This window comes from Aspergillus multicolor (genome assembly GCF_047715735.1).
Source record: "Aspergillus multicolor strain CBS 133.54 unplaced genomic scaffold BDW74scaffold_5, whole genome shotgun sequence".
NCBI lineage: Eukaryota > Fungi > Ascomycota > Eurotiomycetes > Eurotiales > Aspergillaceae > Aspergillus > Aspergillus multicolor.
The window spans coordinates 1,135,850-1,161,636 of record NW_027395956.1 but is presented as its reverse complement, the minus strand read 5'-3'; the positions used below and the strand labels follow the sequence as shown (position 1 = coordinate 1,161,636).

The window sequence follows — 25,787 nt, the reverse complement described above, 5'->3', positions numbered from 1 at the left end:
CCCTTAAAAAGCGTCTACGTAGGCCGAAACCAGGGCATCAACTTGAGTAACCACAGCTGAAGCGTGACTGGTTCCGGCCAGCCCTCTAACCGGATTTGAGGGAAGTAAAAGAAAGTCGTCGTACGCAAGCATCGTCAAAATTCAAGGTTCTGGGTTTTCCGGCCAGTCGCGACAACTCGTGGGCATATCAGTTCATCGTCCTCGGCCACCTGCGCTTGATCTCCCTAAGGACAGGCGTTGCTTTTGCGGATCCCTCTCGAGTTCCATTCTGCTTCCAATTTTCCATCGTCCATTCGTCCTTGAGCTGGCAATCCACTCTGTGCCGCGCTCGGTCCAACCAAAGGAGATTATTCAAGGCCCGTTGTCGTCGCCCCCCCTCCAGCTTTCCCGCCCTCTTCAAGTGAAAGTTCCCAGCCTGTCGTCTCTCTCCGTCTCCGTCACTCGCAACCTCACCCCTAAACACTACTTCTCCGTCTCTTTTTCTTTCGTCCTTGTTTGCTTGCTTCGTCCAACTCTAGACACACACTCGTTAGCCCTTCTTTGGCTCTTTCCATCCTAATATCGCGGGACCGCGTTTCTCTATTCCCTCCGCTTTATTCTTAAGACACGTTTCCCTCCTGGCCTCCGCGCGCTTTAACACAAGCAGCCTTTCACGGCCGCGACCCTTCGAGTTCCAACGCTTCCTATCTGATCAAGCTCGCGCATTCAATATGAGTTCTGAAGAGAAAGTGAGAACCTCCGGCGAGGTCTCTCGTCCGGAACCGACTCTGCCCACCGTCAACCCTGCCGCCGAAAAGCCAGAGCCTCCCAAGCCTACTTTCCACCCTGCAGTCTACGTTGCGTGAGTCGAACCAGGAAGAACAAGCAATAGGAGACAGTCATACTAAGACAGCGCCAGTACCTGGATCACCCTGAGTTCAAGTGTTATCTTGTTCAACAAGCACATCCTTGACTACGCTCAATTCCGTAAGTCCTATCTGCTCTCAGTTTTGAACCATCTATGAAGTTCTATGAAGAAGAGGTGATTGACTTGTGTTTATTCTAGGGTTCCCTATCATCCTCACAACATGGCACTTGGCTTTCGCGACTTTCATGACCCAGGTCCTCGCTCGCACTACAACCCTCCTCGATGGCCGCAAGACGGTTAAAATGACTGGCCGTGTCTACCTGCGCGCTATTGTCCCCATCGGTCTCTTCTTCAGTCTGAGTTTGATCTGTGGTAACGTGACATACCTGTATCTCTCTGTTGCATTCATCCAGATGCTCAAGGTACGAATGGATATCTACCGCGAATCGACATAAATGCTAATTCCTTCTTCAGGCGACCACTCCCGTCGCTGTTCTGCTTGCTACCTGGGGTATGGGCATGGCCCCCGTCAACCTTAAGGTCCTCACCAACGTCAGCGTCATTGTCGTTGGTGTCATCATTGCTTCGTTTGGTGAAATCAAGTTTGTCTTCATCGGTTTCCTCTTCCAGATTGCTGGTATCATCTTCGAGGCTACCCGCTTGGTCATGGTCCAGCGTCTGCTTAGCTCCGCTGAGTACAAGATGGATCCCCTTGTCTCTCTCTACTACTTCGCGCCCGTCTGCGCTGTGATGAACGGTGTTACTGCTCTGTTCCTTGAAGTCCCCAGCCTGACCATGGACCACATCTACAACGTCGGTGTCTGGACCCTTTTGGCCAACGCCGTTGTTGCCTTCCTGCTCAACGTCTCCGTCGTCTTCCTGGTAAGCATTAGTAAATGTCGAGAGGCTATACTGTTGTCTAACATCAACTCTAGATCGGAAAGACTTCTTCTCTGGTCATGACCCTCTGCGGTGTCCTCAAGGATATCCTCCTTGTTGTCGCGTCCATGATGATCTGGAACACTCCAGTTACCGCCCTCCAGTTCTTCGGTTACTCGGTTGCTCTCATCGGTCTCGTTTACTACAAGCTTGGTGGCGACAAGATCAAGGAGTACACCAGCCAGGCCAACCGTGCCTGGGCTGAATACGGTGTCACCCACCCCGCTCAGCGTCGCTTCGTGATTATCGGTGCCGCTCTTCTCAGCTTCTTCCTGCTTGTTGGCTCTATGGCACCCAGCTACGCTCCTGAGTCGGTTGCCAATGTCAAGGGCATGCTTGGCGGAGCCAGCGCTGGTAATGCTTAAGCAAAAGTTGAAATGCAGGAGGATGGTGTTGTCAACCTGATGCTTCCAAGTCGCGACTTGGGAACAAAAGCCAACACGATCGGCGTGTACGCTTCGGCGGAGTTGAGATGTTGAACGACAAAATTTCCTTTCTCATTTTCGATCCTTCACTTCTTCGGCCTCCATAGAATTTCAGGTCTTTTTTTATCTTTTCCAAAATCTAATGCCGCTCGACTGAGGCGGTTTCTCCTGAGAAATAAATGGAGCGCTTCTGGATACGGCCTCATGCAGGAAATGCAGCCTGTGTCTTGAAGATGCCCAACGCCAAACCTCGTGTCTGATACGACTGAGCACGAGGCCCCAGACGGGACTTCTTTTTTCTTCCACCTTGTATCACATCTTACTACTTTGGTTATGCGGTCGAATCGAAGGGTGTATTGTGCTGTCTGATTTGGCTCGATGAACATTTGTCATGTTAACTAGCACGAGGGTCTGGAGTCGGATATTGCTTTCATCGCCCGGCAGTCCTCCATACCACATTTATTTTTACCTCGTCACTTAGGTAAATCATGTACTAGCAAAATAGAAATTTCTTGATGTTCAATATTGCCTCATGATCATGAAGCCAGCTTTCTGTTCCCAGGGTTGCCTAAGGGCTCAGGCACCTCAATGTCCCTTGAACAGGGCCAATTAGGCCTTGCGCAATTCTTCCGGCCTGTTTCCAGGACAGCCAGTGAGACATGAAAATTATGCTCCAAGGGGCTCCATTGTGGGACGACGCGCGGACCGGACTTTTATCCTCGAACCAATTGAAAGTCTACGCTAGATGCAGCCCCGTCCAAAAAAGCCAATCATTGCAGCGTCCTTGCAGGGCGATCTGAGGCTGTGGGCCAGACCATGGCTGGTACGTCCTGTATGCTGGTACCTGTTTTGCTGCCAAAACAGCGAATCAAATGACATTTCCGGATTCAAGACGGTAATGATACCGTCCGACGTGCCAAGGCCTCAAGCGCATCTGCAGCTCATCGAGCGACCATCAAATCGCATCAAGCTCCGACGCCCGTCAAGCGACTCTCGTCCGCATCCGTCAGCCTCTTCTTTCGCTTCCTTGCTCTCACGCGTCTCTTCCTCTCTTCTCCTCTTCTCCTCTTCACCTCCGCTTTTAACTTCCGTCTTTGTCCCTCCTCACCCTTCTTTCACTCTGTTTGTCACATCCTTTACCTCAACTACAAACTCCGTACCCTCCATCCTCTCTACTTTACTTTACCTCACCTGTCCAGCCTCATACATACCACCTCTTCATCTCGTCCTTTACCACCCTTCCTCTCCGCTACATCTATCGATTTCCCTATCACGACCAGATAGTCGAGACTCCACAACCAATAGGTGCTTCTAACTTGTTGTCTAGCTCACTTGACTCCACAGATCGGTTTGTCGCGTGCTTGTCGCAATCTCGATAGCTAACCGCGTCCGACTCTACCGTCGATCCGTCCACCAACATGTGTCCAATGCTTCTCAACTCCTTCCGCGATGGCCCTACAATGATCCAATCGCCTCCCCAGGACCATGCCTTTCGTCAATTCCCTCGTCAGCCGATGCTGAATGCCTCAGCCGGAGTCAGTTCTCGACCTCCGTTCTCGAATGCCTTCAATACCGGGGTGAACTCATTCGGTACCTCGGTCTCATCAAGTCTCACAACCAACAACAAGCCGTCTCGCAAGAGATCGCGCGATGATGTTGCCGCCGAGGATGCTCCCAGTGATTCCACTATAAAAATCCCAATCGCTCCTCCGGCGCCTGTGGAAGAACCAATCTACGGAGAAGGCATGACTCTGCTCAACCCTCGCACCGGGATGGCGCTTTCTGCCGAAAGTCAAACAGGGACCTGGTATGAGGAAGAATATGAAAGAGCCGTAGCCGCTGCAAAATCCACCCCATCACAAGCCAGCTCATCCTCTCAAGCGAGCCGCAAGTCGCAGCGTCTTGATCCCTCGGCTCCTAGCCTCGATGACATTGCCTCGTCTAGAATCCAACGGCAACTTCAAGAATATGACAGCGATGACAACCGCCGTATTCTCAATGCGTCATCAGCCCGCTCGAACCCTTTCTCCTCTGGGGAACCCATGGTTGATGACGCTACTCGACTGCTCGGAATTAGCTGGCAATGCGTCAAAGCCGATGACAATGATATGGCTGCTGCCGTGCGCGGCTGGAAGAAGTATATTGACCGCCAATTCTCGCAATACCTCTCTGATGCCCAGATCCTCATGAAGAACCGCGCACTCAACGCCTATCTCGTTGCCGCGCGGCCAATGACTCCCTTCTCCGGCCCTGCTCAACTTCTTGCATTCTATCTCTTCAATGACGATCTCACTCAAGGTCAACTCGTCGCCTCGTCATGGGAGGGTTGTCTCTGCAACCTCCAATCCTCGCCGATTGTCTTTGAAGGCACACAGATCCTTAATGCTTCGGACAAGTCGCCCACACTGCAAGGACAGAATGTCTTGGGAACGAACCCGGCAGAAACGGGCCTCCCTCTACTTCAGACCATGACTGCTCAGCCGGCCAGTGTCGGATTGACTAATGGCATGGAACTGGGGACGGGCATGGACATTGATGTCTGAACAGCATCCGTTCACGTCTCTTCATCTTCGACTTTTCCAACGACTCGCTCGACGTAATGCGCCGCAAGAGACGACGCACACCGCGACAACGAACGATAATCACCATCTCTTCGAACGACATCGCTCAACTTGTATTTCTGCAACATATTTGTTTTACTGATCTCAACATTGCCAGCTTTTTCGCTCTCGCTGTCGTAAAGATATCTAACGACAAAATGTTTGTGCAATCTATTTTCTTTTTCCTTTTTGCTTATTACTTTTACTTTCGCGTTCTTGTTTTCATACTGGGTTTTCGGCGTCAGGACAACGACTAGGCTCGGTCATGGTCAGTTGGTACAAGGGTCTCATTTGGTTTTCTTCCTTTGATTTCTTTTATTCTTCACTTTTCGGTCTTGCCAGTATGTATTGACTACGATTATCGTTATGCCCGCTGTCATGTCATGAGCAGCAGGACAGACACAGCTACAACTATATGCATACATAAGAGAAAGAAAAGTCAATGAGAGAAAGATTTGAGCTGTGATTATATGCATTAACAATTCTTCTTTATACTTGTAATGGGAATTTAGGTGGTAAACAATAGATTTGGCTGTGACCTGTTAGGCCCTAGAAACAACCGAAAGATCACAAGACCAACATATATAATCTCGCCTCATAACCTTTAAGCTGACAAGAATTCGCTGATGCTATAGGCACTAACCCCTTGTGCTGTCTAGTATAAAAATAAATATAATTGTTTCCCATGAACTACCATACCAGCTAACTAATGCATCTACCTAACCTATCCATATCCACCCGAGTACCAGTCTGTATTGTTGTGTACTTGCAGCTTTTGAACCCCCAGCACCATAAATTGCCTACCCAGACATAGACCCCGACGACTCCCGCATCAAACGCAAAGCTAGCCAACCGAAACGAACCGAACCATGACATATCATAGACATGTGGACATGTGTTTTTTATCGTAAGACCAACGCGAATCTCAACGTGTTGAGATACCTTCCAACACCTGCTATACTCTATCCCCTATCTGACCTGACCTTGACCTTTTCGAAAGCTCGACGGCCGCAACAAAACGTACTTTATACACCCGCAGAACCTCATTCGCCATCCGCTTCATGCGCACAGATGAAGAAGTCCCAATTCCATAAGTGAGTACGTACTTATGTACTCACCTAGAGCGCTGCACCTCAAACCGAAGGAAACGAGCCACCACCCTGCTTCTCGGAGAACTTTTCAGAAATATGCAGTTGCGGCGGCGCCTGCGCTTGGCTCTGGGCCTTGACCGTAGCCGTGCCCTTGATCTCAGCCACAGCAGAAGCAGGATCATCGTCTGAGTTGGTGCTTCCGGTAGCGCTGGGAGTGGAGCTGGAGCTGTGGCTGGCGCCCTTGACCATGAAGAGGGAGTCGATTTCCTCGAGGCTGAGGTTTGCTGTTTCGGGGTAGTAGAGGTAAAGGATCTGCTTACTGTTAGTTCATTTTCTTGTTTTTGTGGCCAAGAATACGGAGTACGTAGTTCGCGAGCCAGGTGTGGTGTACGGGGGATGCTCATATCTGGTGAAGGCTGGGAAGAAAACGTACCGGAAGGAAAACCAGATTCAGACACATGAAAATAAGGTACCCCTTCCATTCGAGATCGGTGATGAGGGTTGGGCCAATCATGGCGACGAAGAAATTCCACAGCCAGTTTGCCGAGATTCCGATGGCGTTCCTGTTACATTGGACTTTGTTAGGGCCAGATCAAATCACAATGGGGCATGGCATTGGATTGCCGCCGAGGATGACAAAGACAGCGTTGCACTGGCCAATGCCATGTGTCTCCGGGCAACTTGCAAGGGGTGGTCTGGACAAGGCTGAGGAATGCTCGGATGGGATTTGGCCGGATGAATTGCGAAGGTGAGGTCAGCTAAGTGACTTCACTTACCCTTTTGTGCGGACGTGCATGGGCAGGAGTTCGGGTCCGTACACCCAGGGCACGCAGTTTGTGGAAGCTCCGAAAATGAGCATGAAGAGGAAGAAGAATGCGACTGAAGCGCAGCCCGCGGGCTTTTCTTGTGGTGATCCTGGGCAGAGCCATTAGTTAGGGTTACGGTTGAAATTGGGCAATGACTAACCTTTGAAGGACAGAAGAATGGAGATCATCATCATGCAGATGAACATACCGAAGGATCCCCACATCATCGGTTTCTTCCGGCCAAGGCGATCGGAATAGAAAGTCGGATAGAAGGAACCTGGTTGTTGGCGAATTCCGCCGCTTAGCTTGAACGAGCGTGGGATGGACGGTGTGCTGCATAGTTGGACGAGGCGAGGATAGATAGTAAGGACTTACCAATGACAAACATGACTTGAATCACTCCTCCTAGAAGTAAGCTGGTCTTGGGTTCTAGGCCAACGTTATGTTGCAGCACTGACAATTGTCAGTGAGAGTTTGGGAGGCTGGCATCTGGGCTGGGTACCTGTTGTGACATAAGACTGCATGTACGTTAGTCGTGTTTGAACGTCTATCCTGTTTTGGAAATACTCACGACGATGAGGTTGACACCTCCCATCTGGTTGATGAACTGCAACCCATAGGCCAGCAAGACTCGCCGGCCAGTTTGGATCTCGTCCTTCTTCAACACTTGGGACCACTTGTACTCGCCCCGAAGGCTGTCGAGTTCAGTGGCCCTGAAGATCCCCTCCGCATCGTTAACAACTTTAGAGTCATTCTCGGGCCTATCATAAAAGTCACAGAGGACTCGCACAGCCTCCTCGCTCAGACCTTTACGGCAGAGCCATCGAGGGCTTTCCGGTAGTCTTTAAGTCCGCCAGTTAGCGAAGACCCAAGGTTCAGTTGGTATGTAAGAGTCACACTTACCCAGCAACAAGAATGGCCACGATGATAATGAAGACCATCTGTGCAGCGATAGGGAGTCTCCAGGCGATCGATCCAGGGGCAAAGCTCATTCCGTAAACGAACCAGTAAGCACCCGAGATGCCTACACCGACGGAGAGAGGTTGGCTGCACACGTACATTCCTCGATTCCGCGCTTCACAAAGCTCAGACTGGTACACCGGTACGATCGAGGTCATGATTCCGGTGCCGATCCCGCCAACAAAGCGTGATGCAAGCATTTGAGCCCTAGAATAGGCGCATGCTTGTGGGATCGCCCCAATCTGCTCCTGGTGTTAGCGGAATTCTTCGCCTCGCCTGATAGGCAGCATTCATTCGAGATGAGATACTCACCATGAGAAAGCCCATGGCGATCCACATGGACTTTCGAAATCCGAGGCGGTCACTTGTCATGAAGGCTGCTGCAGTGCCGGCCAAACAGCCGATGTTGTAGATGCCCACAATCACTCCCAGGACAGCAGAGCTGGGATGGCCCACGACACGGCGAAAGTCTTCATTCTCAAGGACACTCGCAATAGCCCCTTGGTTGTAACCTAAAAGTCGGGGTAATAGCGAGATTAGCCTGCCGTGCCTTGACTGCTGTTCCAAGGCCTCTCCTACCTACCGAACAGAACGAATGCCGTGAGGCAAGTGAACAGAATGGCCATCCGAAGGCCTAGCCCTCTGCCGTACATCTCAAGCTTCGCCATCACTCTGTTGAAAAATATAAAAACAAAAGTATTGATCAATGGGCACTCTAGAGGTTCCTGATCGGCCGTGAATCAAAATGAACCGAAGAGTGTAACATGTGCACGGCTCCCGGGATTGCCTATTTATCAAGCAAACATAGGGCTTATAGACCCAAGACCAGGCCGGGGGATCTGCAGGGTATACCCGAATTGCCCGTGGGATGTATTTTGTGCCAGCGGGGAACCATTGTACCTTGGCCTGGCTGACCTTGGCTGTCCTTCATACCAACCTCTGCGGGTAACCCGGGTATCCCACCTTGGCCAAAGACACGAGAAAAGGAGGCAGAGTCAGCAGATGCTGCCAGGGCCCGGTCACTGCAAAGCCCTGTTTCTGCATTCTGTATAGTGGGACGTCGTCCCTGCACATTCCTCGTGAGATACGGCCGGCAGTGACTCAAGGCCGATGATGCACGAGACAAAATCGATCTTATACGGGGACCCATGCCGGAGATATTGAAGAGCGCCGTTAGATCATGAGGCAAGTCCGAGGTCTCAACTGCAGGCCACCTAGTGGCTGAAGCCTTCGGTTGATGAGCGAACTGAAGGACTTGACCTTCTGTGCCTGGGATGTGATATCGTACCCAGTCGCCCCTTGTTCCATAGTAGGGTAATCCTCGCCTGACATAGCAATGAACGTTGGCGAAGGATACGCTGCAGTATCCAAGCTGGGACTAGTCCCAGGGTGATAGTGGATATAGCAGGTATGGACCGAGAGCTGCTGATCAAGTACGAATCTATTTTAGGAGGGAGGTTGTAGCAGCAATGACTCGGTTTGGTGTCTATCCAGGGGTATAAAGTTTGATCTGAGTCTAGGAGGCCAGTGCGAGCGTAGGGGAAAGGGATCAGCAGCAGCTTGACATGATCTATTCTCGAGGGTAGCGCGGAACCTGGGTTCCCTGGCTATCTAAGTCAAATGCCGGGTCTAATCATCATAGTCGTAGTCACTGCCATCATCATAATAGTCGCCGTACTGGCCGGAGAATGCAGCATCGACACCATCCTCCTCGTCGCCCTCGTCGTCATCATAGTCGTTGCCTAAATCATCTGGGTCAACAGCTTCTGGTTCCGCCGGCGCAGATCCCAAAACCTCAGCTGATAGATCAGTAGGAACGTTACCCTCGGGCTTCGCAGCAGGAACTCTGCGTTGTGCCGGGTCTTCAACAGGAGCGGATTTCGGACCCGCGGCCGGTGTTGAATCTCTAGCTGTCTTTGTGGGTGTCGAAGCAGTCCCAAGGAATCTTGGCCGTTTCGCCCCTTCAGGGTCAATACTGGCGCTGCGCCCAGAAACCACACTCTGGCTGCGACTCCGGCTGCCACCTTCGCCCAGCTTGGCGGCTTCACCACCTTCCTCTTCGCCAAATAACGTCTCAAGAAGGCGATAGTTGATCTTCTTACTAAAGCCTCTCCGTTCCAGCATCCGACGCGTAGCTTCTGCCGGCGTAGACGCCCGGGTACTTCTACCGTCTCCGTCTTCTCCCTCGCCTTCGAGGTAACGAACGTCTCCCAGCCTGCCCTTGCGACGCTTCCGCGGCTTACGGTCGCCGGGCAGGGTATCAGCTTCTTTCAAAGCCCTTTTCAGCGCTTTGGCTTGCTGTGTACGTAGGTAATCCTTATTTTCATGAACCCAAATGCGCTCCTTGATCTCGACTTCATGAGGCGCGAGCAAACAGTTGGAGACTTCGGGGTCTGACTCAAATTCCGCCTCGTCAATATCGGGGCTATCGGATACCACCTTCTTCGGCGGGACTGGCCCGCCTTCGATGCTTTCAATCATGTTCGATCCGCTGGCCAGATATTCGGACATTTCGTTTTCCAGTGCCTCTTCCGATGCCACCTGTTCAGCGGAGGGCGAGGGTAATTTCGGGCGGCCATTTCCCTTGGTGCGACATTTTGCTAAAGGGGCCGTAGAATCCTCCGGCCCACCAACGGCAGCGGAAGACACGCTGTCTTTATCCGCTTGTATCAGAGCCGGGTCGATTGGCAAGTTGGGGATTGTGAAACCATCTGCGTCCACGCGTCTTGGCAGTACCTCTGGCTCTTCGGGCTCCTTTACGTCCTCCTCAATCTCAGCCGCGGTTTCCGCCGCCTTTGTCTTCACACTGCGGGGTGGCTTCCTGCCCTCCCTGGCTCTAGTGAACGACGGCGGATCATGCGTATTTTCCAACTGCACAGAGCGGAATTGATCGACCGTCAGTTCTCCGCTCTCAGTGGAGCTAAACTCATTTAATCGTTGGCTGATGGTGATCTCCGTCACTTTCACAACGTAAACCACTTCGCGGACGGTGCGGCGAAAGTTGTTCATCCGGGCTGCGAGGATCAGGGCGGCTCCACAGATACCTGCAGGGCGTCGACCGGTGGTCATCCAATCACGGTTCATGCGCTGCACGATGCGCACAGCTTCACTAGCCACTTGCATGGTAGAGGGCCCGAATTCTAGCTGTTTCGCAAATCGGTAGATCAGGCTCTCCGGATCGATGGGATTCATCAGAAAAACGTTGCCGCCCAAGCGAAGTTCGTCCAGGAGAGCTTTGTATGTACGTCCTAACTTGAAGACGTTGATCTGAGAGCCAGTTAGCAATGATTCCTGGTTGCGCTCTACAACTGGTGCACTCACCATGAGAACATCTGCAAAATCAATCAACATGACTGTGTTGCCGTCTTGGCGACGGCATGCGATATAAAGGCACACGGCAGCAACCGTCTTAGTCCGACGACCTTGAATAAAGTTGAGGCCGACAGCGAGTTTGAAGACCTGGCCAGCAGCTTTCGAAGCACTCTCTGGGATGGTCAAAGCACGTGCCAACTGGTTTATATAACGATTTCCTATGTTTGTTAGCTTGTCCAATCGGAATAAATCAGCAAAGTCAAGTACATACCGTTCTGCTCTGTCATCTCTCTGCTCTCCATACCCCCACGCTGAAATCCGGGGCCATGACTGCGAACGTGTGTTTGATCTTCGCCGACGAATGAACCCTGGACAATGGCAGCACCAGAGGCGGATTCACCAAACGTGACCTCGGAAACAATGTTGGCCTCGCTGACAACCGTACCACACCCCGAACAGACCTTCTGACCGTCATCCTCGATAATTTGAGGGGCAGGACAGCTCGGATTAGGGCATGTGGTAGTCTTGGGGTGGGTGGTTGGCTTTGCCGGCTGAGGCCGTGCAACTGGCTGGGGACGCCTAATGGCCGTAGCACCGGGTGATTTCAGACTGGCCAGCCGTCCAACAGGCGGCTTAGGGCCTCGCGGGGGAACGGCCGGACGCATTCCGGGTCTCGCAGACATGAGGCACGGCAGGTAGTGCAGCGTATTAGGTTATGATATAGGGGTTGAGTATACTATAAAGTTTCAAACACCTCGGTGCAAAGCTGCCGCATGGGAGAATAAATGGTCGTGGAAGATATGACTCGTTTATATTATCATTCCATGTCGACCACTGAGTAGTGGCAGGAACTAGAGCATAGTCTGAATGTGATGCCCCGGGATATAGTTCCGCTGCAGGTAGGAAACGAATGAGAGGACTGATGAGATGTGGCGGGTAATTTTCAGATTTCTCCGAGAGGCTTGGGAATCAAAGGCAGTATTCGGATACAGACGGGGAGAAGGGCAGGTTCACAAGGTAAATTCAAACAAACAAAAGCAGTTCTTCGAGGGAACGACAAGCGAGAGCAGCTTTTAGCAACCTTGGAAGTATGGAATGGAGCAAGATGATGAGGATGAGGAAAGAAGGCAGTTGATATTATCAGATGCAGTAGGTTGAGAAAAGGAAAATTCTTCTTGAGTCGATGGTGGAGTGGCAGGAGCGACCGACCATGGCCGAAAGATTATCCGTACGTGAGCCACTGGAAGCTGCCTGGTTCGATTCTCGCTGGGTCTCATCTCTCTCCCTTTAATTTCTGTTTAGACAGTGGCCATGTCTACCCCAGACACATTGTTTATCCAATTATCAAATTGAAGCAGGAATTTCGCATTGCTGGGCGAGATCGGGACATGGTCCTCTCTGGCATCATCTCTGGATGCGCGTTTTGTGCGCATTTTAGCCTCATCCACCATCCATCCACATCCACATCATCCACATCATCCGCACAAAACCCGCATTCCAGCCCATTCACCCTCAATTTCATTGAGTAATAGCAAGTAGTTGCCTCTAGATATTTAACAATGTCGCCATCCCAGTTTCAGGTCCTTTTTTCTTCACATCCCCAAGTCTCTTCCCTTCTAGCTTCTCCCAGCTTGTTCTGGCCGGATTAGGAAGGACAGAAATCAACCCGTCCACGGCCCAATCACTCTCATCTCCCTTTCCAGTCACCTTCCTCCTGTCTGTCTCTCCCTCTTCAATACTAAGTCATCGCTGCCGACTGAGCAGCCTTGAACACAAGTCGCCACCCATCATGGCGCCAACGACTGAAACACACCGCAGTACATTTTTCGTCAGTAACGTACACTGCTCTTCTTGCGTCGCCTACATCAACCAGGTCTTGTCGGGGACGCATGGCATAGCAGATATCGATGTTTCAATCTTCACTCACGAAGTGCATGTCGTCCACACACTGGAAACTTGGCTACGGTCGATAGCTGAGATCTTGACTCATGCCGCGTTCGAGGTCCACCATGTTACCACCAGGAACTCAGCAGGTGCCATCATACTCGATTTGGATACGGACGCTGGAATCCCTCATAACTCCAACTATCTTCCCATCAGTCACTCGTTCGCCGGTCAGGGAGACAAGCAGAAACATCTCGCCAACTGCGACGCCTGCAGAAAAGAAGAGCAGCCTACAGATGAGAAATCTCAACACCTTCTCTGGAACGCCCAAGTTTCCGAACCCGCCGATGACACTATATCAATCTTGGATCCAGTGCCTCAAAAGGTAGAGACATTCCATGCGCGCATCAGTATTGGTGGAATGAGCTGTGCTTCGTGCTCCAATTCCATAACGAATGAGATTCGCCAGCTTGAGTTTGTGGACGATATCACCGTCACACTCCTTTCAAACAGTGCAACGGTGACTTATCGCGGACCACGGTCTAGAATAGAAGAGGTGGTCGAGCGGATCGAGAACATCGGTTTTGAGGCTTCGCTGGACGAGGTCAACCCGGTGAATATCATCGAGTCATGTGAAGGCCAGAGCCCAGGCTATATTGCAGAGATCTCCATCGGCGGTATGACATGCGGCTCATGCTCCACGGCTGTAACTCAAGGGCTAAATGAGCTGCCTTTCGTAACCAATGCGGTGGTTAACTTGATGTCCCACAGCGCTCAGGTCGAGCTAGAAAATCAGGACCAGGCGCACTTGGTCGTCGAGAAAATCGAGGATTTGGGATACGATGCTTCACTTGTCACTGTGCACCAAAAGGCAGTCGAGCCTGGCTCTGCAGTTGAGAAGCGAACTGTATCGTTCCGCATCGAGGGCATGTTTTGCCACCATTGTCCAGAGAAGGTCTTCAACTCCCTGAAGGAGATATCCGACCTCGAATTCGATGATATGCTATCCACCAAGTACCCGATACTAAAAGTTACCTACATCCCTCAATCACCCTCATTTACTGTGAGGACTATCTGCGAGAAGATCGAGAGCGCCCACGATGCCTTCAAGGCCACGGTCTATCGTCCCCCAAGTGTCGAGGATCGATCTCGAGAGATGCAGCGCCATGAAAGACGCCGTTTTCTATCCCGGTTCCTTTTTGTGTTGATGGTAGCCATTCCTGAATTCATCATTGGCATTGTCTTCATGAGCCTTGTTTCAAAAGACAACCATATCCGGCAGTACCTGGAGCAGTCAATGTGGTCGGGGAGCGTCACTCGCATTGAGTGGGCTCTCTTCATAATGACCACTCCGGTCATGATCTACGGTACAGACATCTTTCACGTTCGCGCGGCGAAAGAGATCATCACGCTGTGGCGCCCTGGAAGTCGCATGCCATTGCTGCGAAGGTTCTATCGATTTGGTAGCATGAACTTTCTCATTTCTGCCGGGACATTGGTAGCTTATGTTTCTTCCTTCGCTATCCTCATCATGGATGCCGTGATAAAAACGCATTCGGACATGCACAGTTCGACGTATTTTGATACCGTTGTCTTCCTGACTTTGTTCATTCTTGCTGGTCGATACATGGAGGCGTACAGCAAGGGTAGAGCTGGTGATGCTGTTGCCTCGCTCGGAAAGTTACGACCCTCTGAAGCTCTGCTCGTTGTGGACTCCGGCTCGGACCACGTCCAGAGAATTGACGTTGACCTCCTCGACATCGGTGACAGAGTGCGAGTTCCGCATGGTGCCTCACCCCCTGCCGATGGCAAAGTTACAGGAGCGAGTTCATACCAATTTGACGAGAGCTCGTTGACAGGTGAATCGCGACCAGTGTCCAAAATAGCAGGCGATCAAGTCTATACCGGCTCCGTCAATGTCGGCCAACCGGTCGAGTTCGAGATTACCGCCATTGGCGGTTCCTCAATGCTCGACCAAATTATTACCGTGGTGCGCGAGGGTCAAGGAAAACGTGCGCCGCTTCAGCGCGTAGCGGATACTCTCGTGGGCCACTTTGTGCCTGCTATCACGTTTATTGCTGTCCTGACCTTCGTGATCTGGGTCTCTCTCGGAGAATCCGGAGCGTTGCCTTCAGATTATCTGGACGTCACCCGTGGCGGTTGGACTTTCTGGAGTCTTGAGTTTGCCATTGCTGTCTTTGTCGTTGCTTGTCCCTGCGGCCTCGCACTTGCTGCTCCAACTGCACTGTTTGTTGGTGGCGGACTAGCTGCACGATATGGTATTCTCGTTAAAGGTGGAGGTGAAGCCTTCCAAGAGGCCAGCCGTCTCAACGCCATGGTTTTCGACAAGACCGGCACTCTGACGGAAGGAGGCAGCCTGCAAGTGTCCGACCATGAGGTTTTCATTACGGACCATGTCCAGCTTCAGCAGATTGCTTGGGCTGTTGCTCGCAAACTCGAAGAAAGCAGCAACCACCCAATTGCCCGTGCGATAGCCGACTTTTGCAAAGAACAGCCGTCAGTATCAATTACCAGCTCCGAAATAGACGAGAAATCCGGACAGGGCATGCAAGGCAGATTTACAGTGTCGATACCCGAAAGCGATGGAACAACCACAACCCGCCAGTTCGAAGCCGCCGTCGGCAACCAGCGCCTATACCAGAGTCTCTCATCTCCCGATCAAGATCACTACTACCTCTGCAACACCCTCTCCAAGTACCAAGCAACCGGCCGCTCAACCGCCATCCTCTGCCTCCGAGAAACAGCCCCTATGGCCTCCACCACGCAATCACCAGAAGAACACTACTTCACCCCAGCCATCGTCTTCGCCATATCCGACACAATCCGCCCAGACGCCGCATCCGTAATCTCAAAGCTGCAACAACGCAAAATCAACGTCTACATGTGCACAGGCGACAACGAAACAACCGCCCACGCCGTCGCAGCCACAATCGGCATCCCGCGCACAAACGTCCTAGCCAACACCCTCCCCGCAGGAAAAGCCGACTTCGTCCGCCAGATCCAAAACCCCCAAGCAAACACAGACAACGACACATCCCGCACCCGCCAAATCGTCGCCTTCGTCGGCGACGGCGTGAATGACTCGCCCGCTCTCACCGCCGCGGACGTCAGCATCGCCATGGCGACTGGCTCCGATGTCGCAATCAACTCGGCCAGCTTTATCCTCCTGAACTCGGAACTCACGACGATCCTCAATCTCGCCCTGCTGAGCCGCCGCGTCATCAACCGCATCAAGATGAACTTTGGCTGGGCGGTTGTCTACAACCTCTGCCTTGTCCCTGTTGCCGCGGGCGTCTTTTACCCCATCGTTTCGGGTCATAAAATGGCTATGCGTGAGGGGGAGATGCTTACTGTTGATGAGCACTGGCGTTTTAGTCCTGTGTGGGCGGCGCTGGCTATGGCGCTGAGTAGTATCTCTGTTGTTTGTAGTAGTTTGGCGTTGGCGGTTCAGTGGAAGTCTGTCCTCGGGGTGTGGGACAGGGTCAAGGATAAGCTGGGCTTCAAGCGGGCTGGAGAGGACTGAATCGAATAGAACCCTCAAGGGCGGCCTGGTTATGCACTTATGATTTGTTCATGATTTATGTTTTCATGCGTGCGAATGATACCTCTTGTACTATGTTTTCGAATCTACATATGTTGCTACTATACACCCTAAGCTTAACAGCCCAAGAATCACACTAGAACTCTTCCCACTGGCTTGCATATATTTGGTCTTGATAGTAACTGTACGGCGGCTATGGCCACAGTCTACGATACTTCATAGAGTACAGTAGAAAAAGGTACCAAGAATCGCTTCTACCCCTTGTCGTTTACTTCGCATGTTCCAGATATAAAGACTTTGGACCATGGCCAGTTTATAGTAGTCACTGTGGTGGAGTGGTACGACAGGCTTGTTGCCAAGTAGTTTATATATGGCTAATAGCATGGACCCTCTGTCAAGCGGATCCTCCTTATATGCAAACCAGAAGGTGTAAGCAAGATGATCAATGATCCCAATTGCATAGTATCCTATAATCTATCCAGGTAAACCGCCCCAAACCTCGGCGATCTTTTTACTAAGAATTTTGGCAATCTTCTTCCTGCCCACCATAACATGCGCCATGCGATCCGCAACCATGTTCTCCCTCTCCTTATTATCATTCAGCTCCTCAAACGCCCTTATGAACGCCTGGGGCGTCGGCCACACCCGCTGAATCTCAAGTGCCTTATCTCCGCTGATTCCCTTGGTGCACATGAGCATTTTGAGGAAGATGTCGCGGAGCGTTAGAGCATCCGATTTGGAGGCGATCGCGCAAAAGGTAGGGAAGGTTACACCGTATGTGATGTGAGGGTTGTCGGTGCGGAGGGTGCTGAGAGCTTCGAGGTAGGAGGTTGAGAGGGATAGATGGCGTGTTGGGAGGAGAGAAAGGGAGTGAAAGGGCGTATCTGAGGGCTGAGATAAGGAAGATGGTGAGGCACCGTACATATTCCTCAGTAGGAATGTCATGCGTGCTAGATACCGAATCGTATCATCGAGGTTCTTGGTCCGTTTGACGAAGTACCCATTCACCACCTGTGTCTGAGCAATAGCAGACGCAACCATCTCATGATATTTCTGAGCAGTAGCGACATTGGACTCATGATACGTCACAGCGAATTCTTCAATGAGATAGATGACGTTTTTGATGCCCGACCGGCGAAGACGGAACTTCTGCTCGTGGAAGCGGCCGTCTTTGATGGAGCCGATGAGGTCGTCGAGGCGTTTTCGCTCGACAATCCAGTCTAGCATGATTTCGTCGCCTTCTTCGCCATACTTGCGGAGGAAGGTCGGGTCGTGGAATTTGGCTACCCACATTGTGTCACCAACTTCGAGGGCGCGGACTTCCGGGGTTATGCCTTTGCGAATTAGCTCGTTGGAGATGTAGTCTCTGTCTTTGGATGTCCGGACTTCTCGAGTATCAAGGACTAGTTGGACCGTAAAACTGTCTGGAGGAATAGGGATTGATGTGATTGTTGGGTCGTCTGTGGTGTTTTCCAAGAAATCTAAGGTAGACCGATTATCCAGTCTCGGTAAAGTTTCGGAGACTCTGTGACTTGCAGAACTCTCCTGTTCCGCGTTATTAGGGTTATTTGATGTTACATCCTGCAAAAGTCAGTAAGCTTATTCCCGCATCACAGGCAAAACCTACCAACTGAGCACCAAACGACAATGTGTTCTGGTTTGACTTTTGCGCCGTCTTCTTGATAGCTTTCGCGACCTCCCATCCTTCTTCAGTCAGAGCATACTTTTTCAAAGGATGCCCGTGGGTATAAACGAGCTCCTTCGTGAGCAATGTCTTCATAGAATTCCACGCAGTGAAAAACTTAGTTGGATCACTAGGCGCAGTGAACGAGGTATCACAATACGGCTGCGCTTTCTCAATCAACTGCGCCTTGGTCATGCTCTGATTCGAGTTCTCATCGAGATTGCCTAGGGCAAGTATCAAAGCGTAAGGTCCAGATCGTAGAGCAGGCGCATATGTCTTAGGCTTCCGAGTCTTCTTTACTGGTTGGCTTCCGGTGTCGCCATCAGTAGATTTCCTCTTCCCTGCCTTCGCTGTTTATCTGGTTTAGCATATACGATAGAGGAAGATAATGGCAGATTGTGCTCACCAATACGTGGATCCTCGGGCATAGGAAGTCCATGCTCATTGCAGTATTCCTTCAGTTTATCCGTGAGTCGTTCGCAAAGCTTCGGACCAAGGCCGTTCAGTTGCTGGGCTTCTGATGGATGCTGGAACTCCAAGGGGCAAGCCTTCATCGACTCATATGCCTTTTTGTACCTTGTTTCTTGTTAGTTGGCAAGTATGGGGTAAGGCAATATGAGGGGAGTCAACGCACACCGTAACACCTTTGGTATTACGTTCTCGGGCCTGATCCAACCACTCTTTGATCCATCCCAGGAGTAGGGGGTTTGCGCAAGTATTATCGCTCATGGTGGCGCTCGCCAAGTCGCCAAAAGAGCGTCAGAAACTCCAAAACCCAAGTGTCCAAGTACCTCCTGCCCCAGCATTGAAGGCGACAGAATCCAAGGGCCAAAATAGGTACTCTGCGCTTGTAACGAGAGTATTTACTGCCATCTCACGGCGTCAATACTTGAAACGATATGCTTTTGCTATGGGAGTCGCGACTGACGCGTGGTTGCCCCTAACGATGGATCACGAAGTCACGTGCCTTAATCATCTTTCTCCAGGCAGCAAGGCAGCGATTAGGCCATGGTCTATAGACCCTGGGGACTTAGTGTTAGTATGAAGACACTATAACTTTGTATGATTGTAGGCTTTGGACAATGTTCAATTTATAGTAGACAATCTATGTCTGGACATGGCCGATAATATGTCTCTTATGCTGTGGATACTCTGACAGGTGGATCTTCTTTGTATGCAGGCCAGAGGGTGAATGATATGCTATGTACAAATGTGGGAGAAAAAGAAAGGGGTGTCCGAAGGATTGATGCCTTCACTGACTAAGAGAAAGCTCGTAGTCTTTGACTGCCTCCTCAAACGAGCTGTCGCGCTTCATCCCCAGAGAGATTGCTTGAGAGTTATCAAACCGCGTCGGCCAAGAGTCGAGGATTGGCCTTAGTATAGGGTCTTCTTTCTCCTTTAGTAGAGCCAGTTTGTCTTCGCCTCCTATCTTTGCTAGCGCATCCATCATTTCTTGGACAGTGACACATATTCCGGGGACATTGATCTGGCGAATATGTGATGGCAGCGAATCGGCGGGCAGCGACAAGGTGAGTATCAAGTTATGGACCAGTGTCTTAGGCGAGCACAACCACGATTTAAAGGATCGGTCTTCTAGTGGAATGACGCACTCTTCGCCATTCAGCGGCTCGCGGATCATGCCAGAGAGGAAAGAGGAAGCTGCAGCGGTTGGGCGACCTGGCCGTACCGAGATTGTAGGGAATCGAAGAGTAAAGCCGGTGATAAAACCACGTCGAGTGTACTCATTGACAAGGGTCTCGCAGATGATCTTCTCCGCACCGTAGGATGATTGGGGAGTCGGAATAACAGTGTCATCTACCACTTCGGGCAGCGGCAAGCCATATACCGCTTGACTGGAAGAGTATATTACCCTGACTCCTGGGCAAGTTGAGCGAAGGACCTCGAGAAGATTGCGAGTGGCATCGACGTTGACAGTCATGCCTAGCTCGAAGTTTGCTTCCGACCCAGATGACATGATGCCATGGAATGCATAGACGGCGTCCAAGGATTTATCCACCACAGTATCTGCCGCCTTGAGAAGGTCCGCCGTGATCGTTCGCGCATTTTGAGGATACTTGACCCCGGCCGGAATTGGTGGTTCATTGATATCGGTCAAGGTGAGGGTATAGGAAGGGTCATTGAGAAGCTCTTTTGCGAGCAATTGGCCGATGAAACCGGCAGCGCCTGTGATGAGAATATGCATAGCGGTGGTTTATGCCCGGTACTGTTAAATAACTGTGCTCATCAGCTTATTGTCGAACATTGGGAGACTTGGCCTTGATAAAGAATCTCATTCATCATGGATCTAGTGGGGATGCCTCCACAGTCGCATCAAGTCCGAGGTTCTCTGCGACCGGACTTATGCCGGATCTTCGAGACTCGATATTCGGAGACGGAAATGACGTGCAGAGTGGCTTGCGAACTGAAACAATGTTCAGCCTGCTTGGGATTTTCAATGCAGTATCTGCAGGATGAATGCAATAGATGTGAGATCTTTCGCTAGTGGCTGGTGATAGCCCATGGCCAAAAGACCTCGAGTTAACCTTGGATGTCCAAGAGTCAACGTCCTTCCTTCATATAATGTGCGACAGTTCATCATAATTGTCAATGGAAATAGAAAGTTTTCTCAAAAGACAGAAGCATGTATTGTCAAATATGAAATGTAGACTCGACGAGATTGTTCTGCGTAGACGCAGTAGCATGGAGACTCTAGCTACCCCAAAGCGTCCGTCAGCTTAGCCTTAGCGGGGGTTCTCCCCAGCTCCCACTCCCACATTCTTATTCTTTCCCCAATTTCTTGACCGTTCCCCATCTTTCCCAACTCGCCCTCCCTTTCCTATCCACCACCAAGGACCTTGCTGGAATTCCATCCGGATCAGCTGCGAATCGCGGGGAAATACCGATCCTCACCTCGTCGCCGATCCTGCTTGTCGCAAACCGCGAGCTCGTGCTCGCTGCATGATGCCGGAGAATCCCCGATCGCCCCAATCTCCGCTATCATGAAGCGCTCCTCCTTCGATGCTGGCCTCGATTCCCGGCAACAGGATCGTCGCCACTCTGTTATTTCTGATGACAGGCCTACTCCGCCGAAGATATCTAAGGCCCGCGCTTGTACGTCTTTTTTTGCAAACATGAGGAGCTTGGCTGCGCTAAGCGCAAGTGCTCGAACAGCTATTAATTCGCAAGCGATACAGGCGCCGAATGCAAACGTCACAAAATCCGCTGCGAATTCCGAGCGAATGAAACGAGCTGTACAAAATGCCTACGCAGCGGAATCAAATGCGTTGTAAATGACTTTTCGCAGAAGTTTGTGGATGACGATGGAGTGTGAGTGGCCTGATCCCTGGATGTTTAGTGTTTGCTGGCTGTGACCCTGTCTAATATTCGGCGCTAGATGGAAAGCCCGCGCCTCAGCAACGATCCAACAGCTTCAAGCGGCCGTGTCCCATCTTCTTCGCCAGAACGGTCTTCCAGAGCTCTCGACATACGCAATTGGCGACAGCCCGAACGGCCCATCCCCGGCAGCACCTGCATATCATGTCGGAACCCGTCCTTTGATAAATGATTCGCCTTCGGATGTGAAACCTGACGGTCCGGGGCTTGTCGTGACACGTGAACCATCGCAGGAACCAGACCTACAAGACCGAGAGTTGGTGCCAGCGCCGATGCGCAGTCTATACGAAGTAACGAAACTGCGCGACCTGCGACACAACCATATCGAGCAACCCAAGTCAACGCTTCTTGAAGAAGACTTTCTCTCTCGGGGGGTTATATCTCTCCAAGAGGCAGAGGAACTATTCGCATATTTCAGCCGAACAATGAATCAGCTGCTATGGGGCGGTATAATTCTAGTTCATCGCGACCTCACGTCAGTAAGGCGGGCATCTAGTCTTCTTGCGGCTGCGGTTCTTACTGTGGCAGCGCTGCACATCCCCAACCGCACCGAGACGTTGAATCGGTGCTATAGCGAGTATGTGTCGCTGGTCTCGAATATGTCCTTGACGCGAGCGCATACCCTAGACGATGTTCGGGCGCTCTGCGTCGGAGCGTTCTGGCTGTCGGAACTGAGCTGGAAGCTTTCTGGCCATGCAGTTCGAATAGCTACAGAGCTGGGCCTCCATCAGAGCTACCAAAAGATGATTCGCGGCCACAGCGATCAGTATGAGAGAGCCCAGTTGTGGTATCTGCTCTATGTTTGCGACCACCATTTCAGTATAGCTTACGGACGGCCACCGGTCATCCATGAGGATTTGGCGATCAAGAACTATGAAACATTTCTTCAGGCGCCAATGGTCGTTCCTGGAGATATTCGGCTGTTAGCCCAAGTGGCCCTATTCATGATCCTGACGGAGGCGTATCGGACGTTCGGAAGCGATACCGAGCAAGCCCTGACCGAAGAGGACTTTGGTCAATTGCGTGTTTTTAATGTGGCAATCGATCAATGGCGTCTTCTATGGCAACCACGATCTGGTAAGTTTCTTGCTACTCGCTTTCTTACAGAGTAACTGACCATATCTTCTACAGCCGACAGTCCATACGTCCGAACATACCCTTCAAAAGGCGTAGTCCTGCATTACCACTTCGCCAAGTTCCAGCTCAATTCCCTTTCTCTCCGTGCCCTATCCCCCACCAACACACCCGTCTTCTCAATGGACCGCAAGGAATCCGCCAACATCGCCATATCATCCGCCATGGCCTGTCTAAACATGGTACTAGAGGAACAAGACATCCGAGACGCCATCGTCGGAGTCCCAATATTCACCCACACCATGGTCACATTCTCCGCCCTCTTCCTGCTCAAGGTCGCAGTGAACTGGAACTCAGCGTACCTAAGTCTAGACAGCGGATTAGTCCGAAGCCTAGTAGAGCGGGTAATTGAGCTGCTGAACTGTGTCTCTGCCGGCGAGAGACATCTGACTAGACACATCGCCCGCGGGCTAAGCAAGATGCTGGAGCGCTTCGACTCGTGGGATATATCGAATGGGGTGTCTGCGGGGGCGATGGGCGAACGGCCCGGGAGTGGTGTTCCTGGGGGCGCGAATGCAATGGCGCAGGGGTTTCCGCCGCCAGATCTAATTTATGATATGGTCGGGACTTATGGGTTTGGGCTTGATGAGAACCTGCTTGACCCTAGTATGGCTAATTTTGAATACCTGGCGCAGTAGTAATTGAGATGATATCCCGTGCTATGAGGAGGTGGCATTGTCAAATCTGAAAATGAGCCTAGATTTCTTCAGTAATCTGGTCTCTGTAGCGAACACGTCTTCCGGGTTTTAGGACAAGAAATAGTGTCTATATCGGTGGCTTACGCTACTATATACCTAACTGCAATGCACACTTTGTACCTCTGGCCTCCATGTGATAAGTCCCGCCTGCTTTGCTATAGCCACTTTGCTAGACCTCCGGGCCACGGCCGATAGATTGTTTTGCCGAAACAGCTCATTGGACTACCTACCAAATTGCTAAGCCCTTCCTAACTACAGTGCTCCTAGGGCAGATTCATTGACCATCCTAAAGCTTAGCATAAACCATCTTAATTCCTAGATAAATCAAGCTAGATCAGAAGTGAATAAATGAGACCTCCATCAACAGAGTATGCTAGACTTTTGCTCGACCTCAAGCCTTCGCCTCGACAGTAGCCTTGGATTCAGCGGCAACGGCAGCATCGCCCTTCACCTTTGCGGCGGGGGCGCTGGTCTTCGCCGGCTCGTCGGCCTCCTCGTCCTCGTCCTCATAACCTTCGGCCTCTGCATCCTCATCATCCTCACCCTCACCCTCCTCATCGTCCAGGCCGTTCTCGTCGCCTGCTGCGTTGCCGTTCGCGCCGGCCTCGACGTCGGCTTCCTCTAGCTCATCTTCAACCTCGTCCTCGTCGTCGGCCTTTGGCGCGGCAACTGTCTTTCGCTTCTTCGGGGCAGGAGGGCCTGTACGATTAAATTTAATTAGAGATGGTTCGCAATGGTGGATTGGATGAACTGCTAGGTAGCTGCTCACCCTGATCTTCGGGCTCCTCATCCTCGGGCTCTTCCTCGGAGAGGTCATCTTCGTCTTCGCTGCCTCCGCTTTCACCTGCGCCCTCGCCTTCTGTGCTTTCGTACCTGAGTTGCGGGTCCTGTTAGTGGATAGCTATGAATTATGGGGTTGGTGTGGGGAGTTCGAGACGGGGGAGGGTCCAGGGATGGATCCAGGGATGGGTCGTCCCCGCGCAGATAGCGTGATGACGCAATGTGAATAGTGAGGTTTGTAGGCTAGGATAAATAGGTAATTGGATAAAATGGAAACAGGAGGTAAATCGCGGCGATACGCGCGACAGAGGCGCAAAGGCGCAGAGTCGCAATCGCAAAGGGCGCAAAGAGGAGAGAAGGGAGCTATGCGGGTAGAGATATAGTGGACTTGGCTAGACTTACTCCTCCTCTTCCTCGCTCTCATCGCTAGGAAGCGCCTGGAGCTCCTCCTCTTCGTCGAGCTCTTGCTTTCTCTTACGGGTGGACATGTTGGAGGGTAGTTTGAGGTTTAGAATTGAAGAAGTATGAGATGGATTGAGTGAAGGAGGAGCGAATCAATGGGGAAAAGTCACCACTAATTTTTGTAGGAGAAAAAGAATAGAAAGAAGGGTAAGAGGCGAAGGGGGAATGGAGAGAAAGTTAAGAAAAACGGAGAGAAGAGGAGGACGAGGGCGAGATTAAATGGGGGGAGGAGAAGAGAAGACCAGGGCAGGCAGGGAAGGGAAGGGGACCGGGCTTAGTACGACGACTGACTACGAGCACGACCAGGACCACGGGCAGCCAGCCCTCTCAAGGGGGGAAGAGACGGAATGGACGAGCCTGAGCATCATGGACCGGATTACTTCAGCTGCGGAGGTGCAAAGTCAACCTTCGCAGGGGAGCTGGACTCTGGGACGCGAAGAGGAAGAGCCGCTCTGGCTGCGGCGGTGGCTGGAGTTTGGAGGTGTAAAGCAAGCTGGGGGAGCTGGGAGATGATTTCGCTCGGGACTTAATCCGCACTGCCTGTCGCACGCCAAAGACCACGGCCCCTCGCTTCATGCGTCGCTGCGATGCGACCGACCTGCTCCAGCTCCAGCTCCGGCCGAGGAGATAATCATGGTCCTGGAAAGGGGGAGGGGTTGCGTGAGCTCGCTCGTCCAGGGTGCTTTTGTGGCGGTGTTCGCGCAACTTCAGTTTCAAGGTTGTGCGGGCCCTTGTCCTCTTCTGGGCAGATTTTGCCATGTTCTCGAGTCAGCCAAGCTGGGATTTTCGCGCTCTTATCATAGAGAAGGGCGGTTGCTGCTGCTGTGCTGAGTTCTTGTCAAGGGGACGGAGATGGGAGATCTGTCAACCGGAAGGATCAAGAGGACGAGAGTGTATGGTAAGTGCGATACGCTACTGCCAGTGATGGACAAGAGATACGGCCAATCAGAATGGCAATCACACTGCAGCGTGGTACGGGGTTACAGTACAGTAAGAATGCCGCCAGTGAGCATAGAGCACCAAGTGCGTGGTCACTGGAGCATGTGCAAGCCGAAATCGTGATGTCAGCCCCTAGATGATTCCGCGCGTGGGGAGTTGGTTGTTCTTGAAGATTGGGCGTGAGGTTGCATATGATCTGTTGATTGAAGATAGGAAATAGGAAATAGAAATGGACATACCGTGAGCACTGCCATCCGTCCGGTCTGTATGC

At 51.6% G+C, this 25,787-nt stretch overlaps 8 protein-coding genes across 8 annotated transcripts; 4 read left to right on the top strand and 4 right to left on the bottom strand.

Annotated features, from left to right (window-relative positions):
- Positions 1-421: 421 nt before the first annotated feature.
- glfB (UDP-galactofuranose transporter) lies at positions 422-2,511 on the top strand. Its single transcript, XM_073721870.1, has 5 exons — positions 422-841; positions 899-966; positions 1,046-1,269; positions 1,322-1,729; positions 1,783-2,511. Exons 1-5 carry the CDS (start codon positions 711-713, stop codon positions 2,149-2,151), a joined length of 1,200 nt encoding a protein of 399 aa, XP_073586729.1. The 5' UTR covers positions 422-710; the 3' UTR covers positions 2,152-2,511.
- Positions 2,512-3,197: 686 nt separating this feature from the next.
- On the top strand, positions 3,198-5,277 carry BDW74DRAFT_148392 (uncharacterized protein). The gene has a single exon (XM_073723701.1). It carries the CDS (start codon positions 3,630-3,632, stop codon positions 4,752-4,754), a length of 1,125 nt encoding a protein of 374 aa, XP_073586728.1. The 5' UTR covers positions 3,198-3,629; the 3' UTR covers positions 4,755-5,277.
- Positions 5,278-5,944: 667 nt separating this feature from the next.
- BDW74DRAFT_166567 (transcription factor TFIIIB subunit BRF1) lies at positions 5,945-11,645 on the bottom strand (the record flags this gene model as incomplete). The annotated part of the gene is made up of 12 exons (XM_073726580.1): positions 5,945-6,214; positions 6,336-6,465; positions 6,679-6,817; positions 6,869-6,985; positions 7,084-7,161; positions 7,211-7,226; positions 7,280-7,550; positions 7,612-7,910; positions 7,981-8,180; positions 9,693-10,935; positions 10,990-11,198; positions 11,252-11,645. The coding sequence occupies 12 exons, from the start codon at positions 11,643-11,645 to the stop codon at positions 5,945-5,947; spliced, it is 3,366 nt and encodes a 1,121-aa protein (XP_073586727.1).
- A 2,487-nt stretch (positions 11,646-14,132) lies between these two features.
- Positions 14,133-16,581, top strand: BDW74DRAFT_148387 (putative copper resistance-associated P-type ATPase). The gene has a single exon (XM_073723700.1). The coding sequence runs from the start codon at positions 14,162-14,164 to the stop codon at positions 16,406-16,408; it is 2,247 nt and encodes a 748-aa protein (XP_073586726.1). The 5' UTR covers positions 14,133-14,161; the 3' UTR covers positions 16,409-16,581.
- Positions 16,582-16,877: 296 nt separating this feature from the next.
- Positions 16,878-18,839, bottom strand: BDW74DRAFT_189324 (crossover junction endonuclease MUS81; the record flags this gene model as incomplete). Its single annotated transcript, XM_073731947.1, has 4 exons — positions 16,878-18,007; positions 18,054-18,460; positions 18,517-18,686; positions 18,745-18,839. 4 exons carry the CDS (start codon positions 18,837-18,839, stop codon positions 16,901-16,903), a joined length of 1,779 nt encoding a protein of 592 aa, XP_073586725.1. The 3' UTR covers positions 16,878-16,900.
- Positions 18,840-19,268: 429 nt separating this feature from the next.
- BDW74DRAFT_189322 (SDR family oxidoreductase) lies at positions 19,269-20,313 on the bottom strand (the record flags this gene model as incomplete). Its single annotated transcript, XM_073731946.1, has 1 exon — positions 19,269-20,313. The coding sequence occupies one exon, from the start codon at positions 20,311-20,313 to the stop codon at positions 19,363-19,365; it is 951 nt and encodes a 316-aa protein (XP_073586724.1). The 3' UTR covers positions 19,269-19,362.
- A 650-nt stretch (positions 20,314-20,963) lies between these two features.
- Positions 20,964-23,337, top strand: BDW74DRAFT_148384 (putative C6 transcription factor). Its single transcript, XM_073723699.1, has 4 exons — positions 20,964-21,221; positions 21,305-21,437; positions 21,505-22,580; positions 22,635-23,337. Exons 1-4 carry the CDS (start codon positions 21,110-21,112, stop codon positions 23,273-23,275), a joined length of 1,962 nt encoding a protein of 653 aa, XP_073586723.1. The 5' UTR covers positions 20,964-21,109; the 3' UTR covers positions 23,276-23,337.
- Positions 23,338-23,456: 119 nt separating this feature from the next.
- On the bottom strand, positions 23,457-24,780 carry BDW74DRAFT_114583 (uncharacterized protein). Its single transcript, XM_073721869.1, has 3 exons — positions 24,518-24,780; positions 24,105-24,208; positions 23,457-24,034 (listed from the first exon to the last, which is right to left on the bottom strand). The coding sequence occupies exons 1-3, from the start codon at positions 24,601-24,603 to the stop codon at positions 23,727-23,729; spliced, it is 498 nt and encodes a 165-aa protein (XP_073586722.1). The 5' UTR covers positions 24,604-24,780; the 3' UTR covers positions 23,457-23,726.
- Positions 24,781-25,787: the final 1,007 nt, after the last annotated feature.

Bases quoted from the DNA above. Each gene is read 5' to 3' on its own strand.
- BDW74DRAFT_148384 (XM_073723699.1), top strand. From the start codon at position 21,110: ATGAAGCGCTCCTCCTTCGATGCTGGCCTCGATTCCCGGCAACAGGAT. The intron at 21,222-21,304 runs GTACGTCTTTTT...CAAGCGATACAG, and splicing joins GATATCTAAGGCCCGCGCTT to GCGCCGAATGCAAACGTCAC. The intron at 22,581-22,634 runs GTAAGTTTCTTG...TATCTTCTACAG, and splicing joins TCTATGGCAACCACGATCTG to CCGACAGTCCATACGTCCGA.
- BDW74DRAFT_114583 (XM_073721869.1), bottom strand. From the start codon at position 24,603: ATGTCCACCCGTAAGAGAAAGCAAGAGCTCGACGAAGAGGAGGAGCTC. The intron at 24,209-24,517 runs GTAAGTCTAGCC...CCCGCAACTCAG, and splicing joins GAGAGCGAGGAAGAGGAGGA to GTACGAAAGCACAGAAGGCG. The intron at 24,035-24,104 runs GTGAGCAGCTAC...TTAATCGTACAG, and splicing joins TGAGGAGCCCGAAGATCAGG to GCCCTCCTGCCCCGAAGAAG.
- glfB (XM_073721870.1), top strand. From the start codon at position 711: ATGAGTTCTGAAGAGAAAGTGAGAACCTCCGGCGAGGTCTCTCGTCCG. The intron at 842-898 runs GTGAGTCGAACC...AGACAGCGCCAG, and splicing joins CACCCTGCAGTCTACGTTGC to TACCTGGATCACCCTGAGTT. The intron at 1,730-1,782 runs GTAAGCATTAGT...CATCAACTCTAG, and splicing joins ACGTCTCCGTCGTCTTCCTG to ATCGGAAAGACTTCTTCTCT.
- BDW74DRAFT_148392 (XM_073723701.1), top strand. From the start codon at position 3,630: ATGTGTCCAATGCTTCTCAACTCCTTCCGCGATGGCCCTACAATGATC.
- BDW74DRAFT_148387 (XM_073723700.1), top strand. From the start codon at position 14,162: ATGTGGTCGGGGAGCGTCACTCGCATTGAGTGGGCTCTCTTCATAATG.